Source organism: Epinephelus lanceolatus, chromosome 10 (assembly GCF_041903045.1).
Source record: "Epinephelus lanceolatus isolate andai-2023 chromosome 10, ASM4190304v1, whole genome shotgun sequence".
In the NCBI taxonomy this organism is placed as follows: Eukaryota; Metazoa; Chordata; class Actinopteri; order Perciformes; family Serranidae; genus Epinephelus; species Epinephelus lanceolatus.
In genome coordinates this window covers 22,974,675-22,991,709 of record NC_135743.1, presented here as the reverse complement: position 1 = coordinate 22,991,709, position 17,035 = coordinate 22,974,675, and the positions used below count along the sequence as shown (strand labels likewise).

At 39.9% G+C, this 17,035-nt stretch overlaps 1 protein-coding gene across 3 annotated transcripts in view; it reads left to right on the top strand.

The window, feature by feature from the left end:
- The window catches only part of osbpl3b (oxysterol binding protein-like 3b), a 38,548-nt gene extending 23,968 nt beyond the window's left edge, over nt 1–14,580 (top strand). Inside the window, exons 8-23 of one of the 3 annotated variants that reach the window (XM_078171783.1) lie at nt 1,079–1,182; nt 1,478–1,570; nt 1,652–1,811; nt 2,611–2,741; nt 3,303–3,404; nt 5,631–5,768; nt 6,447–6,540; nt 6,702–6,946; nt 9,323–9,460; nt 9,573–9,636; nt 9,739–9,817; nt 9,924–10,068; nt 11,024–11,168; nt 11,257–11,383; nt 13,453–13,575; nt 13,705–14,580. In XM_078171783.1, coding sequence (XP_078027909.1) covers nt 1,079–1,182; nt 1,478–1,570; nt 1,652–1,811; nt 2,611–2,741; nt 3,303–3,404; nt 5,631–5,768; nt 6,447–6,540; nt 6,702–6,946; nt 9,323–9,460; nt 9,573–9,636; nt 9,739–9,817; nt 9,924–10,068; nt 11,024–11,168; nt 11,257–11,383; nt 13,453–13,575; nt 13,705–13,801 — 1,985 coding nt within the window. In that variant the 3' untranslated portion in view covers nt 13,802–14,580. The remainder of the gene's footprint in view (nt 1–1,078; nt 1,183–1,477; nt 1,571–1,651; nt 1,812–2,610; nt 2,742–3,302; nt 3,405–5,630; nt 5,769–6,446; nt 6,541–6,701; nt 6,947–9,322; nt 9,461–9,572; nt 9,637–9,738; nt 9,818–9,923; nt 10,069–11,023; nt 11,169–11,256; nt 11,384–13,452; nt 13,576–13,704) is intronic. The other 2 variants (XM_078171785.1, XM_078171784.1) reach the window with 2 other exon arrangements.
- Nucleotides 14,581–17,035: the final 2,455 nt, after the last annotated feature.

Genomic DNA, 17,035 nt, shown 5'->3' with positions numbered 1-17,035 from the left:
AGCTCCATTCAGAGCCTCTTCGTTACAGTCAAGTTGCTATTGAAAGTGAGAGACGCAGGAGCTCTAACCTTGGCGAGTTCAACTTTTTCATTTGTCAATGCTGCAGTTAATACCGATAAACCTGTCTGCCTGCTGTCTTATTTGCAAGTAAAATAGGACTGGCATGGTGTTGTTTATAAAAATAGGGCGCTGATGATGACTAAAAACTGCCTCAGCTTTCATTCATTACGATTCTGATAATGTGTCCTGTCGTGATTTACCTCAGCGGTTAAGTGAGAAGTTTTGCTTTTCTATATTACAAAGTTTAGAAGTAGAACTGCTCAGGCATACATTCATAAACAGAAGATTGCCACATCTATGTGTTTGCCACTCCTTACTCAAATTTATATTCAGAAGGCTCGATATATCTGTTTATGCATCCCCCGGTGAGCTCGGTTGCTGACAGTAATGTCTGTAAAGCCATTGAGTGAGTCTCACAGGATGCAGAAGCAGAGACCCATATAGCAGGAGAAGCACACGTTGAAGTATTGCCATCTTAGTTATATGAGCACACGTAGAGCCTGAGTCACCCTGGGGTGTCTGGAGCCACTGATTTGTTGACCCGATTCTTAGGGGTTTGGAAAAAAAAAATTGATACAGCATAGTTTTGCAATATTTTCGTGTGGCAGTATTGTATCATTACACAGTGCCAAGTATTGATTTTTTTATACTATAAATTATTCATATTACAAATACATTTTAAACTTTAGGTAGCCTACTAGGATCATATAATCAGTTGCTCTTTCAGTCAACATTTTGCTGCTGCAAAAAATGGCTGAGGTGTGATGAACAGACTGAAATCTTTATCGTATTAGATTAAACAAATGCTGACAAAGTTTTCCTTTAGGGACATAATTTACAGCTGAAAAACAGTAATAAATCGCAATATATTTTATTGCAATACTCAGCATATTGCAACATATTTAAAGTCGCAATAATATCGCATCGCAACTTAAGTATCGTGATAATATCGTATCATGGATCTTCTGGTTTCTTAACCTGCATATCTCTACGTGTATCTTTTTCCTACTCTCAACAGATTTGTCAGTATGTGAGGCCTACCTGCTGGAGCTCGGCCACCTGCTTCAGAGTATGGAAGTCCTGCACCGCACCTACTCTGCTCCGTCTATCCAAGCGCTGCAGGTCAGCACTTTATTCAAGATTCCTTTTATCTTTGCAAGCAAACAAATTTGTTCATCAGACCTGCAAGCCTCATAAAACTGTTGTAAATGAACCTAATCACATTCAAAATACTGGATGACTCTTATGCAAAATAACTTGTCGTCTTTTGTCTTTTATCACTTCTCTCCACCAATATTTTTTGTTTCCCTCGAGTAATTTGCTGCTAAATATAGAAAGCAACCTCCCTGACAGCCATGAAACCTTTTCCTATAAAAAGCCTTAAAGAACCGTCAGTATCTTTCCTTGTGTTCACTAGGCGTCTACATTTGACAGCCCCAAGAAGGAAAAGAGACTACCAAGGAAGTGGCGCAGTAAAAACTACAACAAAGATGTCAAAACAACTCTGCAGGTAGTGGCGATGACGTGTGATCGTATTTCATCTTTTATAGTATGAGTCCCATCAAACTCTATTCCTCCTGCTCCACCGTAGGTACCCAGCTGCATCTCCTCTGGCTCTATCCGCCTCCACGCCTCTAACCCCAACCTCTCAACTGCCGTGCTCGGCAATGACAAGGTTGACACTGAATCCCTGGATTCCACCTTTGATGTGGCCAAGCTGCAGGAGGACTTCTGCCGCGTTGCCACCAACTGTGAGTAAATTATCATAAGCTGGTCATATTTGATTTAGATTTTGAGACGGACGTCTGACAATGTTTTTACAAACTGAGAAAAACTCCACAAGTGCACATAAATCTGCCTGCCTGCCTGACATGCTGTGTTTATAACAAATAGATGTGACAATGGTGCAGCCATGGCAGCTGTTAATTACTGATAAACTGTCTCAGTTTACTTTCATTAGGCTTCTGATGATGTGCCCTGTCAGCATGTACCCTAGCTGTTGCTTAGTGAGAAGGTTGCATTCCCTAAACCACAAAGCTTTGCAAATAGAGGTCTTAATTAGTTTTCTGCCACTCTTCACTGAAATTTCTGTTGAGACACCTGATGCTTGACATGGCATAATGAGAGTGATTTATGTTTTACATAATGGCATCACTTTTTCTACAAAATGGGTTTAAAGTTGCCCCAGGGAACAGCTGTCAATTCTGCTGGCATTTTAGCTGCCACATTTGTGCGCGTTCAGAATAACGAAGCTAAGGATGTGTGAAGGGTTTCATCTAATACAGCAATGCGTTAATATTGTCAGCACTTTTCAATAATGACGCTTCCCCCAAGCACCTATTGTGAAGTGCGTGGTAAAATGAACATCGTAAAACAAAGATTGTGGCCTGCTGAGCGATAGGAGATCATTAGAAATTCTTCAATGTTCCATTTTATTAGAAGCGTGTGGTGCTGCAGACTGTCACTGGGTTTAATATTACTGGATCTGCTTTGCTTTGACATGAATTGGTTTGCAGTTGAAGCTCCCCTGTTTTTCTCTTGTTGCTGCAGTGCATGCGACCATGAAGACAGCTCTGAGTTCACTAACATCTGAGAGGGAGAGATTAAAACAATGTGCAGACCAAGAAACAATCCCCCCTACCTCACCACAGGTTGTCGGTTTGAAGAACGCACTGTCAACGGTACGTGAAATAACACACACAGATGCAGACTGATATGTGGAAATAAGGGAAGTATTCCACTTTCTTTTAGACTTTTACACTCCTCTCAAAAGCCGTGTCCTCCCACACCACTTTGTCAGGCATGACACACTGTCCAGCCTCGTAGAGAGGTTACTCGCTGCTGGTGTGGTGCCTGCCCACCTGAGCATGACGGTGTTCAAGTCATGTATCCTGTGGCTGCTGCCTCCCACCCAGAGGCTCAATCTATTTTCTGTTACGCACACTCATTGTCATGCTGACTTCTTTCGCCACATTAGAACCACTGTGCTCTTGACGCCCACTCATTTCTTTGACTTTGAATACCTTGCTGGGTGTTAGCTTCTACCTCACATAGAGTCAGAAATGGGTGAGTAAGATAGTTTGGACTCATCTCACTGATGTCTGCAGTGATGACACATACACGTCTCTGTAATAAAGGTAAATGGCGTGTTTAAAGCCTGATTTTGTTTCAGCTTTCAGTATTTAAGGTGTTATTGGCTGGGTGTTTGCTATAAACAATGTTTACACTGGTTATTTTTCCAGGCTTTAGCCCAGAACACTGAGCTGAGAGAGCGCCTGTGCAAGATTCATGCCGAGTCCCACATCGTAGAGCCCACACTAATAAATCTCACTGCCCCTGTGCAGGTGGGTGCGGGAATGCAGTGACTCTACTCCCTTTCCCCCCACCATCAGGATGATTATTATTATCTCTCCATCTTTATTTTCATCCCACGCAGTCTTGAATTTGCCACAGAATGAATGAGCTGTCCCTTCCTTCTCATCCAGATTGAATAAATGTTTCTCTCCGCATCCCCCCCCTCACCCTCTTTCTTTTTAAATGTCAGTGACTATAAAAATGATCTTCTTCTCTACAAACCTTTCAGGGAACGTGACCCCCTCAAAAAAGTTGAATTTTCAATACGTGCTACGAGAAAGTGCTTCCTCTCAGTCCTGTGGTGGTATCTCACCATCACACGATTCAGGGGAAGACTCCACTACCTGCGACATTATCGTCTTCCTAAAGGAAGCTCTTTGCTCTCTTAATCAGATTTGCTGACCAGAGAGTGTGAACTGATCTAATTAATCATGTCCCTGGAAATTTGTTTGAACACACAGCGCAAAACTATGTGCCTCCTCTGAGATTATCTGCAGGCTAATTAATCAGCTTCAGCAATAACAAAGGGTGAAAGGGTGTGCTCCTTTCCATGCGTGGTTCTGTGGAAAATGCCTCTTGTGTGTAATTGGTTATATGATTTGAATTGTCTTCAGAAGAATTATATGAATGCTGTGTGTCCATTTTGATTGTGCATCTTGTTTTATGTCAACACCTTGTCGAGCAGAAGTGTAGGTGTACACACTTGTTGCACGCTTACGCCTCTGACTGGCTCCTAACAGTTAGTACAGTAACATATTGTAATACAGTCTCTAGAAATAAGTCCATATATTGTAATTTAGATCCTTCTTTTCTATAGATTTTTAACTTTGAAAGTGTTTTTTAGAAGTTTATCATTTGGCCTAAACACTCAAAACATGGCACCCATGAACACATTGCAGTGTGGTTAAAAGAAAGAGACTCTGTGCACCAGGGGTGTAACAATACATGAACTGATATGAACTGATTGAACTGATATATAGATTCACCGATCAATGATCCAATATTATCGATGCAAAGTGAAAACACTGATACATCGTCGTCTTTAAGATATACCTTTTTTCTGAAATTTCCACAGCATGTGTGTCACAGTTTTCGTCTCCAGTCAAACTGTGTTAGCAGCATAGTGCCAAGCATATAATCACAGGCAGCCAAGTGAGAGACAATGAGGATATTTACTGATATCATCATGGATGGATAACCAAATGGGCCTACTGTGCATAGGTCCAGGAGCCCAGAGTGTCAGGGCAAACTAAAACATTCTCACCAGGAAGAGACTCAAATTGACTGCAAAGAGACGCAACAGAGCTGCAAAGAGACACAATATAACTACATAAATTGGCAAAAACATTCACAAAGAGACACAAAATTACCAAAAGGAGACACAAACCACCACAAAGTCAGTGTGTTTTGCTCCTGTGTAGGAAAGGTGATGGGGTCTTTTGCATATCTGTAACCAAGGGCCCATTGTCTCATTTTTTGCCCATGGATATTGTATCATATCAATTACGGCTACAACTAATGATTATTTTCATTATCCATTAATCTGCCAAATTGAATTCCTCGATTAATCACTTAATTTTAGTTTAGTCTTTAAAATGTAAAAAAAAAAAAAAAAAAAAAAAAAGAAACCGTCAAAGAAAAGCATCAGATCTTCACAATTTAAGGAGCTGGAGCCAGCAAATGACTGAAATGATTCATTTATTATCAAAATAATTGGTGATTAATTTTCCTTTGATCAGCTAATCATTTAATGGACTAATCAATGCAGCTCTAATATCAATCACAGGCCCCTGAACTGAATCAAATTAAAATTGTGGAAGACTTTGTGATATCAGCAAATATCATATCGTTGTCCAAAGAATCAATTAACTATCATATCATGATGAAACCTGTGATTGACACCCCCACTGTGCACCTTGTTTCATTTCAGTTCTCTATAAATATCTATAAATTTCTATAAAACTAAATTGCATTTCATAATGCATTGGATAAATATAGCACGCTCCTCTTCGGTAACACTTACATTGTGATATAACCTATTATAGATGACTGTCTTTCAATATCTTGCATAACAGATCTCTATGTGTTGTGATACTCTCATCATCCGCACATTGTGACAGCATTCTGAATTACCCTGTGATTGCCGCCCCTCCTGGCTATGATGGCGTTGCCCCTTTCTTGTTCTTAATTATAGCTGTGAACACTGTGTCTCCTAGAAACAGGACTCTGTTGATGAAGCCCATCCCCTTGTGCACCAAGTATCCAATGAGAGCAGAGCTTCGATCACAGAGTCTTTGTCCGAGTTCTTCGATGCGCAGGAAGTTTTGCTGTCTGCTAGTTCCTCTGAGAATGAGGTGAGTGTGAGAGTTACAGTAAACCGTCACCATAAGCAGCTTTACTGATGTGTCTGTTCCTCAGAGTCAGCCTGTGGCATTAACTGACATTTAGAGCTGCATAATGGAATTTTAATTATTGTTAATGTAATGTAATTTGTCTTGTTGACTCGGAAGAATTTGTGTGATTGCAAGAGCTGCATGATAAACTGGTGAGAAACCTAGACAAAATTGCCATTAGAGGTTCTTAATTGATTCATCATCACCCAACATTTCATCACTTGTGTCTGCAAAATGTATTAAACCTTTGAGCACATTGTGACACTGCTCCGCTGCACAGAGAAAAACACACCTTTTAATTTAACACCACCTTAAAGCAAACTTTTTATGAAGGGTTTCATAAAAGAACCCTGCCCTCACTTCAGTCTCCTCTCCAGTGTTCATGAAGCATGCCAGATCAGTTAGCAGCTGGAGCGGAAGCGATGTGAAAATGGAAGTTAATTACTTTAATCTAAAAATACAGCAAGTCGAGGTGCAAATTAGTCACCAGGTCCTGCGGGACCATTCATCTCTAACGCAGTAGATCTTCTGCTGATGTGACAGGATGTTGAAAGAGACCTGCCCAGTCCCTTTCTGCAAGTGATATTAAAAATTTATCTGTTAGCTAAAGTTTGGATGTGTGTGTTTTTTTTTTTTTAGGTTTCAGAGGATGACTCATACATTAGTGACATTAGTGACAACATCTCCATGGACAACTTCAGCAATGAGACAGAAAGTGAGAGACCAAACTCAGGTAAACTGTGAGACATATATTGTAGGCCTCATTGAATAAAAATACACAATGCTGGTCTCTGTCTTTCCAGAATTACAATAACTTAATTTCCATATTTGCTAATAGCCTTCACCACACAAAGCACTGTCAGTGTCTTGACCTCTTACACCATCTGTTCCCAGGCTCTGCGGAAGAAGGGACTGTCCTTTGTCAGCGCAGGTCCCGCCTGCCCTCGCCCAGCCCCAACAATAGCACCATCAGCCTGTGGAACATCCTCAGGAACAACATCGGCAAAGACCTGTCCAAAGTGACCATGCCTGTACAACTTAATGAACCGCTCAACACCCTGCAGAGACTGTGTGAGGAGCTGGAGTACAGCGAGCTGTTAGACAGGGCTGCTAACACACACGACCCCTTTGAACGCATGGTGAGACCGCAAATTCATTGCTTGCTGTTTGAGTGTGTGAGCAGTCTTTTTTGGTCAGATTGCATGTTCACTTTCAATACTTAATGGGCCTCCTCTGGCAGATGCAGTTGGCCTTGATGAAGTTAGTGTGGCTAATGTTATTTTTCTTTGCAGAGGTAAAACTCTTCATTATATCCAGAAAGAGTTGTGTTTTAACTGGAGAGTTCATGCTGTTTCTGCATGTGATGTGTCCATGTTAAGTTTGAAAAGGGTATTTTAGGGGTTGACATATATATACATATATATATATATATATATATATATATATATATATATATATATAGGTTTCTTGCTTTATTAAACATGTTGGTGAAGATTCACAGTCATCCAGGTCATGGTAGTCCTAAGTGCTATAGCATAGGCAACTGGACTTGCTTGAGTTTTTGCCTCTCATCCAAGAGGCTTCTTCAGTTCTTCATTAAAGGGATAGTTTGAAATGTGCTTATTTGCTTTCCTGCCGGGAGTTAGGATAGATTAGAAGATTGGAGCTGGAGCCAGGAGGCAATTATTTTAGCATAAAGACTGAAAACAGGGAAACAGCTGGCTTGTCTTTCTCCAAAGGGGAAAAAATCAAAATTTCAGCATCTCCAAAACTACTGTAAAACTTTAATTAAAAGCCTAGTCCCAATTTAACACCTGGTCTTTTTTACTAGCCCACTGTGGCTATACGTTTTGACAAATAAACGCCTGTCTAACTTAGATGGCTGGTCTGGTTGCCAAGCAGTTCATGTTTTCTTTATAGAAGTTTTGATGTATACAACCAGGTTGTTGGTTACCTCAGATTATGTGTCTATTACTGGATTACCCTGTAAATTATTAATATTCTTTTAGTCCGTAAGGGTCGTCAGATCAAATGAATCATAAGAGTTTTTCATAAAAATTAATCCAAGTTGTAGCCTAAGTGTTGTTTTAACAGGATAAAGTGCCATAACTCTCTCTCTCTCTCTCTCTCTCTCTCTCTCTCTCTCTCTCTCTCTCTCTCTCTCTGATGTGCAGCTGTCCATCCGAGCTTGATCAAATGAATGATTCATTTTTGATATATTACCTGAAACCTGATTTAAATATACAAATCAATTGTATCTCCTGATCTTTGCTGAGCAACAGTTTTGTGTGAAAGGAATTAAAGGCTTGTCCCAAATACAGGCCTGCTGAGTTCAGTGATTTAAGCAAATAATAGCCTGAGCTATTAATTGTTTCAAAGTTTTACGGTAATTCACGTTATAGCTCGTTTGTTTCATCTGTACACAATTCTGATTTCTCAAACATTGGATAGAACCAGGTTAGCTTCCCCCCTTTTTTAGTCTTGATGCTAAGCTAAGCTTATCACCTGCTGACTTTAGCCTCATGTGTAGCACAAAGGCATGAGACTGGTATTGATCTTCTCATCAGTCTTCTCAAATCAGCGTATCACCCATATCTGTTGAACTAATCTTTAACTGCATTGTCAGAAGCTAGAAAAGTCCATCAATACACACAAATAAAGCGGACTTCAAGACCTGACCTAACCCAACAATTACAGCAGTCAGAGGCAGGTTTAAGTGACTATTGATCATTTGTAAGAACATTTGTAATCGTAGGAGCCAAGAATTACACATCACTGGTTGCTGGCTGTTATTCATCTAACTCCAGCTGCCTGTTGGCAGAGGTATTGTCCATGTACAAGCCCTGCTTATTACACTTCATGTGGGAGAAACCTTATTCACTGTCTGTAGATTTCCAACAGGAAAATGGCACAATACCACCTTTTTGGAAGTTTCAGTTTGCTCATGTTTGCACTGACTGACTCTGGAGTGAGTGATAGAGTTCTTTGTTGAATTTTGTTCACTTTTGCGTGGGAGGTGCACAGATATAGCCTGTGGAGTCAGCTAGTTATAAACAAGTGCCATATATAGTATGTAAATTTGAAATGAATAGCAGTCAAAGTTGATTTTAGCTCCAATCTTTGGCCTCCCATTATGATGTGGTAGCAATTATCAGTGCTCTCTTGGCTGAGTGACACCAGTGGAGGAGTATTCAGGCAGTTACTCTGCTCATTACAGTAAAAATGGAGATGAATGAAGAATTAATATGTGGAACTCTAAAATAATGATAGGGCTCAGTTAATTCGATGTTCTGGTGATCTCATTTTTAATCTGTAAAGAGACAGTTCACCCCAAAATCAGAAATATATATTTTTCCTCTTACCTGTAGTGCTGTTTATCAATCTAGATTGTTTTGGTGTAAGTTGCAGAGTGTTGGCGATATCGCTGTTTGCTCCGCCTCAGTTGAAGTGACTTATTATTCTGTGATATAAACAAAATAAAGCACTACTAACTCTATTGGCTTCTCTTCGTGCAGGTATACATAGCCACGTTTGTTGTATCAGGCTATGCATCCAGCTTCTACAGAACTGGGGGAAAGCCTTTCAACCCTGTGCTGGGAGAGACATATGAATGTGACCGGCCTGACAAAGGCCTCCGATTTGTTGCAGAGCAAGTATGCATGAATCCCATTTTCTTGTACAATTAACGATCCCTGTATTCTATTAATAATGCATCGAAAGCATTCACTGAATCAATTTACTAACCTAGTTGTTTCACATTGTCAGGTCAGCCATCACCCACCGATCTCAGCTTGCCATGCCGAGTCTAAAAACTTCATCTACTGGCAAGGTAATAGAAAATAGAAATTAGTCCATTGTCAGTGTCAATAAAGATTACAATAGTGGCTGGTCGTCCAAGATGATTGTTTTTTTTTCTGATTGGTTTTTGTAGATGTGAGGTGTAAGAACAAGTTTTGGGGGAAGTCAATGGAGATTGTTCCAATTGGTACCACTCATGTAACTCTGCCAGGGTGAGTCTCTTGTGCATCATTTACTCAATGACACACACAGACTACAAGAAGCAATTTCCACAGGTGTCAAGTTAATAGAAATGTTGCTTTAATTCCCCTTATTTAGATTTGGAGACCACTATGAGTGGAACAAGGTGACATCCTGCATCCACAACATCCTGAGTGGACAGCGCTGGATTGAGCACTATGGGGAGATCTCCATTAGAAACACCAGCAGGGATATTTGTCAGTGCAAAATCACTTTTATTAAGGTGAGGCAGATATGAAAGGAAATGGATTTAGTTGCTGTATGTAGGGCTGCACATACTCTAATGACACCCATTACCAACAACAACTTTTACTGATGTAATATTCACTCTTTGAGGCCTTATAAAGAGATGAAGGGCCCTTCACACACAGACTACTCTGCCAACAGGGAGTGCTATGCGCTTTAGCTACTCAAGACTTCCATTTACATTTCTCATGACACATAAATTCTTTATTTTCTTGAAGTGACACTCAAATTATGCTTCTCTGCAAGATGCTGCAAGGCAAGATGTGTTCATCTATGTAGTGTCAGTCAAACACAATGATAATGTAAGACTTTAAGGATTAATGCCGCACCTGCATATTACTTCCAGTCAAATATTTCCAACACTCTGAAGTATAATTATATATAAGCCACAATTTTTAAGTGTATGCCCGGTTCTTTATACTGTGGCACTCTCTTTCTTTCCTCCCTCTCTCATTTGCCATATGTTTGTGTTGGTAGCCATCTCTCTGTGAACCTCAGGGGTCGCAGTAAAAGGCATTTTTGATATATACAAGTCACCCACAGGCAAAGTAAATGCTGTAGTCCCTTCATTAGGCCATAAACCCTCTACACAGATGGTGTTTCTCATCTGCATGCCACCAAGACCTCTTCATTGTTTGAAGCATTTATACTGAGAGGAAAAGGTTAATTGCTTTAGCTTGTGCCCATTTGAAAGACCTCCTGAAGCTGCGCAGGGTAGCAAGTCAAGACATGTCAGAACTCGTTATGCACCCTCATCTCCTATTAAAGACACAAGCCCAGCAGCACACCCTGGGGTTTGGGATGGTTTATGCAACAACAACATCTGCTGACTGTGAGAGAACATAATTGTAATCATCGGCAATTTCAGTTTACACTGACTTTTATTAGGGCGATATTATGTTCTTCTCCCTTACTGTCAATTCTTTTCACAGGCCAAATACTGGAATTCAAGTGTGAATGAGGTGGAGGGAGCTATCACAGATAGTAAAGGGAAGGTCGTCCACAGACTCTTTGGAAAGTGGCAGGAAGCAGTTTTCTGCGGAGACCCGCCCTCAGCCACATGCATCTGGAGAGCAAGTATGACAAGTCAGTGACCACCCTTTTATAATGCATATCTCCCTATGACAGCATCTGACTCAGTGGATGTTATCTGTGTGCAATGTAGACGCAATGCCACTGGACCATGAGCAGTACTTTGGTTTCACCAAATTCGCTATCGAACTGAATGAGCTGGACCCATCCATGAAACTGCTGCTACCACCCACAGATACCAGGCTACGTGTGGACCAAAGGTATGAGTAAACAAAAAATTTGTATTTTCATGCAATGAAAGGATTCTTTTGCAAATTTTCAACCAGCTTTGTATCATAACAATGTGGGTAGTACATGTACATGAACAATGGTAAACCAGCGCCCAGATCTCCCTGCTCATCTCTCAACCCAAATCATCATCCAGCAGATTTATGCTTACTATAGGACTGTTGCTCAAAGTACAGATTGTACCTTCCTCATTTTTAATTTCCGGCCACCACAGACACAAAGACTTAAGAAGTGGGTTGAGACTCGCCCCTTCTTTCTGTCTCTCTTTCAAACTCAGACCAAATGGTAAAACCAAGCAGTGCTGATTAAATATAAACCAAAATTATGTTACTGTATTGACTATTTCTTGGCTTTAGAAACATATTTTAGTCCACTTTTAGGCTGTAATAAGAAAATGTGTGAACAGGAAGTGGGCACCATATTGTTTCCTGTATTGGAAAACGAAGGCTGAAAATATTGAGATCAAACGATAAAACCATAGACTGTAAAATTAATGGATGTAGGTATCGAGATGTCACCCACTGGTTTGTGTACCCCCGTTTTGAAGCGTCTAGTTTGGCATTTCGGCAATAGCCATCTTGGGGGTTTTTTGGAGTCAGAAGTGATAGTGGGACACTATCAGCCTGTCACTCAAAGCAGCCTGCCCTTAATTATGCACAAATTTAAGCCTTGATAAAATGTAAATTATAATTATGTAAAAATGTACACTCTGTACAGTTGTCATAAAGGGCAAAGTTAGCTGTAGAGATCAAAACTGGTTTTGTACCAGGCTGTAAACATGTTTTTTTTCTGCTGTAAAGCCAGCTTCAAGTGGCCATTCAAAGAACTGCAGTTTTTGGTTTCCCATTTTGCTAAGGTTGCCGCTTGGTTAAAACTAAGCAATGATGATGAAATTAAAACCAAGATTCTGTTACTAAATTGACTATACTAAAAATATTTTCAGAAACATATTTTTGATTACTGTTAACTGTAATTTGAAAATGTTTGTTACCAGCCAGCAGCCATTGTGTCAAATCGACGAGTTCACATCATGTCACCCACTAGCAGGAGTGTTTATTGGTCCAGTGAGGTGCAGTGCAATCTGGTAGTTGTAAGTTTTCTGCCTCTTGAGCAAAAGCAAATGCCACAACCCTTTTCTTCTGCTTTCTCTGGTCATGTAGCGCCAATGTCAAAAGTATTTGCGTCTTTTTTTCTACACAGTTTTATGAAAACAACTTTTTTTCCTGCAGTGAAATACTTCTTAAAGTAATGTGAATATTGATGAGTTTCAATAACCTGATATCTGAAACATCATGAAAGGAACGGGATTTTTATTTGGGGAAAAAGAATTCAAGAAATTTGGTTAAAACAGATTTTTTTGCCAGAGAATAATTATCGACTGATATAAAACAAAAACAGTGCTATGGCAGTGAATATTTAAGATAAGAGATGAGAAAAGATAATCCTTTATTCATCCCACAGTGGGGAAATGTGCAACATAACAGCAGAAAAGGATGGTGCAAACAGTAAGCATCAGTAGAAGATAATTCAAAGCAATAAATAAGTATGTGAAATATGTAAATTGTACAAAAACAAAGAGTCATATAATAAGCAGTAATAATAATAAACAGTATAAAAACACAAAGCATCTTTTATCAACTGACACGGTGGACGTCAATCACAGTCTGCTGACACGCTGTCTTGAAAAATGCTCACCCAACCCTATGATCAAAACAGCACAAAAATAGGCACATCGGTATTCATGTTAAGAACAGCGAGTGACTGCAGAGGCTTTCAGATTCATCAAACAAATTTTAGCTCACATTTTTGAAAGTTTAAAAGTCTATGAAGTATGCACTGCTGCCACGAGGCACCGCAGAAAGAAGAAGAGGCACTTTGCCATTACAGTACAAATTGACACTGCTTCTCATCCTCTAATATCCTGGGTTATTTATTTTCCTGTTTACATAATGGGGCAATCTAACTGTGTGAGTGATGATTACATTTGAATATTACAGATGAATGTTTGCATAATGGATGTGTCTGTGTGTCTCGCTGGCAGACTGCTGGAGGAGGGGAACTTCGAGGCTGCAGAGGAGCAGAAGCAGAGGATTGAACAGCTGCAGAGAGAAAGGCGAAGAGTCATGGAGGAGAACAACTTAACACACCAACCTAAATTCTTCAGGTAGACTAAATATACAGATTTATTAGCTTTTCATTCATGGGAAAGTGAGCACATGTTACAGCTGCCTGTGTCAATCTCCAAGTCTTTCACAGTATTCATCACCACCTCGCTTTTCTTCTGCCTCCACAGGAAGTCAAAGGATGACACCTGGGTGAGCAACAACACATACTGGGAGCTGAGAAAGGACCCTGGCTTCACCCAAATTGATTTTCCTACTCTGTGGTGACCCCTGAACTGCAGATCGCACACATATCGATCTGCGCAGCCTCTACTGTGACCCAGGCTGGTTCTGGTGTTTGTATCCCCAGTCTCACCATCCACATTCAGTACTGATCTTCTTTATTGCCGTTCATCAAAAATATTGCCTTAATAGCAAGTGCTTATGTAAGTTGTGTAAAAAATGTTTATGCAAACAAAAATATTATGAGAATGTTGATACATTTAGGCAGATTTTGCCCATGTTTTCACCTGATATGTTACACTGTACCACGTAAACTGAGAAAAGGAAAACTACTCGCTGTGGAGGATGACAAATCCTTCTCATAACGGGTCTACACTAGCTTAAAATGTATTCAACAACTGGTCACTTTAGCTGTCGTCTTATCATGGACATTCTCTACCTCTGAGATGAACTAGCCTTGATATGCCATTGATGAAATGTACACATCCGGTATTTATTCTGCACCTGCCTGATGCCTTACTCGTTGTACTCATATTGTTTAATTTATTTTTGTTGCATCTCTGAGGTCTTTTTTTTTAGAGATATATGTTTTGTAAGGACCAAACAAATTATCTTTAAATCCTTACTTAAGTTTTCTTTTATGTCTCATAACAGTGATTACAGCTTTTTTGCTATGACTGTGTGAATGACTGTGCAACCATGAGCAGCAGTAGCAACCATTTTTCACTGTATCCATTGCACCATTGTCTACCTGGACCCTGGGCTTTGGGACCAAAAGTGTCCAAAACTACGCTCCATGAGCTCAAATAAAATCTCTGATGCTTTCCCGTTGTGGAGTCATTTGTCACCTTGTTGTTCGACGCACTGAAAGCTATGGTCCAGACCCCTTTCATAACTTCACTCTGATGCTTTCCTGTTGTGAAGTCATCTGTTACTGTTTGTTTGAAACACTGAAAGCTACGAAGCAGACCCTGTTCATAACTTCCACTTTACTGAGATGCTGACTTGTCACACTGAGAACTCTGTTGTAAATGTTGGTTAAATGTGCCAACAGGAAAAGAGAAAACTGAATCATCAGTTTTAAACTTCACAGGTCCTAAGAGGAAGAAGTTAGTGTGCAATCAGAGTAACTCAATTATTATTCTCAGTGCCATTATACTGAATATCCCATGAAAGTTATATTATGGTAGTGCTGGGTCCAGACCTTTGAATTCTCCCACTCCAAAAAGGTTAGAGGTGACGATGGAAACCAGTGTAACAAGTTGACCGTTCTAATATCAGACGAGTTCAGGCCATGAAAGGCTTTTGCTTAAAACACTTGGAAACTTCAGTGTGTATGGGTGTATTATGATCTTGAAAGCGCCTTTCCGTTCACAAGGGTGAAAGATTTCTCAATAAATTATACCATTTTTGCTCAGGGCTGCAGGTTTTACACTCCTCCTATCATTGTAACACATGGGTTGGCCCCAAATAATGTTCTCCAAACAGGAACCGTGCAGTTTTTATTGTGGCTGTGTAACACAAATGCTGGGTAAACTGTTTACTGCCTCAAGCCACTTTGAAAATTGATTTAACGTTGGCACACAGCTAATTCATTTCACAGTGTTGTGACTTAGCCACTTTACTCTGGTGTGGTTGACTTCCTGTCCACACCACCAAGGGCACAGGTTTCATTTCAACATTTGGGGGTAAGACATATGAAAGAGGGGAGCTGGTATTCTCCCCAGGGAAATTTTGAGCAGGAAACACTTCATTTCCTGTATTCTGGTAAATGTTTCTATACCAATTTGTGCCTTTTTGCTTCAGTTTATGGAGGAAATGTTTAATTTTGTCAAAGGTTTTTACTGAGAAGGCTGATACACATATTCTAAATATTAAGGGGGATGTGTACCCTGTGTGCCCCTCAAAATCTACACCTATTCAAACTACTACTACTACATTTTCTCATACTGTAACCATAATCTAAGGTTGATAATCCAATTGTGGAGCCCTGAAACAAGTACAGGTTATCAGACAAGAGAAAAATATAACTGAACAGATCAACCAATAACACTGGATTAAGTAATATGATAAATTATGTAAGACTGATGAACAATACTGAAAGACTGAGATACCACTAGTGGCCCCTAGAGCGTGCTTTGTTTATTACACAGAAAAAAAATGTAAAACTAAAATAAGATGCTGATGATTTTGTTGATGATGAGTTTACCAGTAATGGTGTATTGAAATGTAATATGCCAAGCATTAAAATCACCTATAACTAACTTGTAATGAAGTAGTGCTGATTTCATGTGATCTAAATCAGAGTATATGTGTGCACAATACAACATGTAAAGTAAAGCTGAGGAACAGTCTGTCTCCACCAGGTGGCAACAAATAGCCATCAGTGTTGCGGGGACATTACAAAGACCAAAGTGAACTTGACAGTGCTGTATTATCTGGACTCACAGGTCCACCAAGATGTTTTGGCAAAACATTATAGTTGATCAAAAATGTTACCCTTTTTTCTTTCATTTAATATTTAAACCAGTGGTATGTGATAAAGTGGCAGAGCTGGAGGTAGCAGAGATGAAGATGTTGAGGTGCTCTTTGGAGGATGGATAGGATCCGGAATGAGTACATCAGATGGACAGCTCATGTTAGATGTTTTGGAGATAAAGTCAGAGAGATTCATGTTCAGAGGAGGGATAGTGAATATATCGGTAGAAGGATGCTGAGGTTGGAACTGCCAGGCAAGAGGCCTAGAGGAAGACCAAAGAGGAGGTTTGTGGATGTAGTGAAAGAGGACATGAAGTCAGTCGGTGTGAGAGAAGAGGATGCAGAGGATAGGGTTAGATGGAGGAAGATGATCCGCTGTGGCGACCCCTAAAGGGAACAGCCGAAAGAAGAAGAAGAAGGGTGGTATGTGATAAAGTGCATGATTTGAAAAGCTTTATTTGCTATATGCTTATATGTTTGAGTCCCATTTGTCGCTGATATTGTGCTGGGACAAAAATAAATAAAAAAAATATGTATATTATATTATATTATATTATATATGTCATATGAGGACATTACATTTAGGGTTTACTAGACCTTTCACTTTATTCTGCTTAACTTGGGCCTGTTGTCCTCGTCCGTGGACACTTTTATGTGCCATCCAGTGGTAGTAAGAGCACCATACACTAATCCATGTAAAAACAAGATGACAGCCATCTCTGCTACTAATCTGCGATTAATTATTATTATTATCATTATACATGTATTTTGACAGTGGCCTTATGGTGCGTTCGTTTTGTA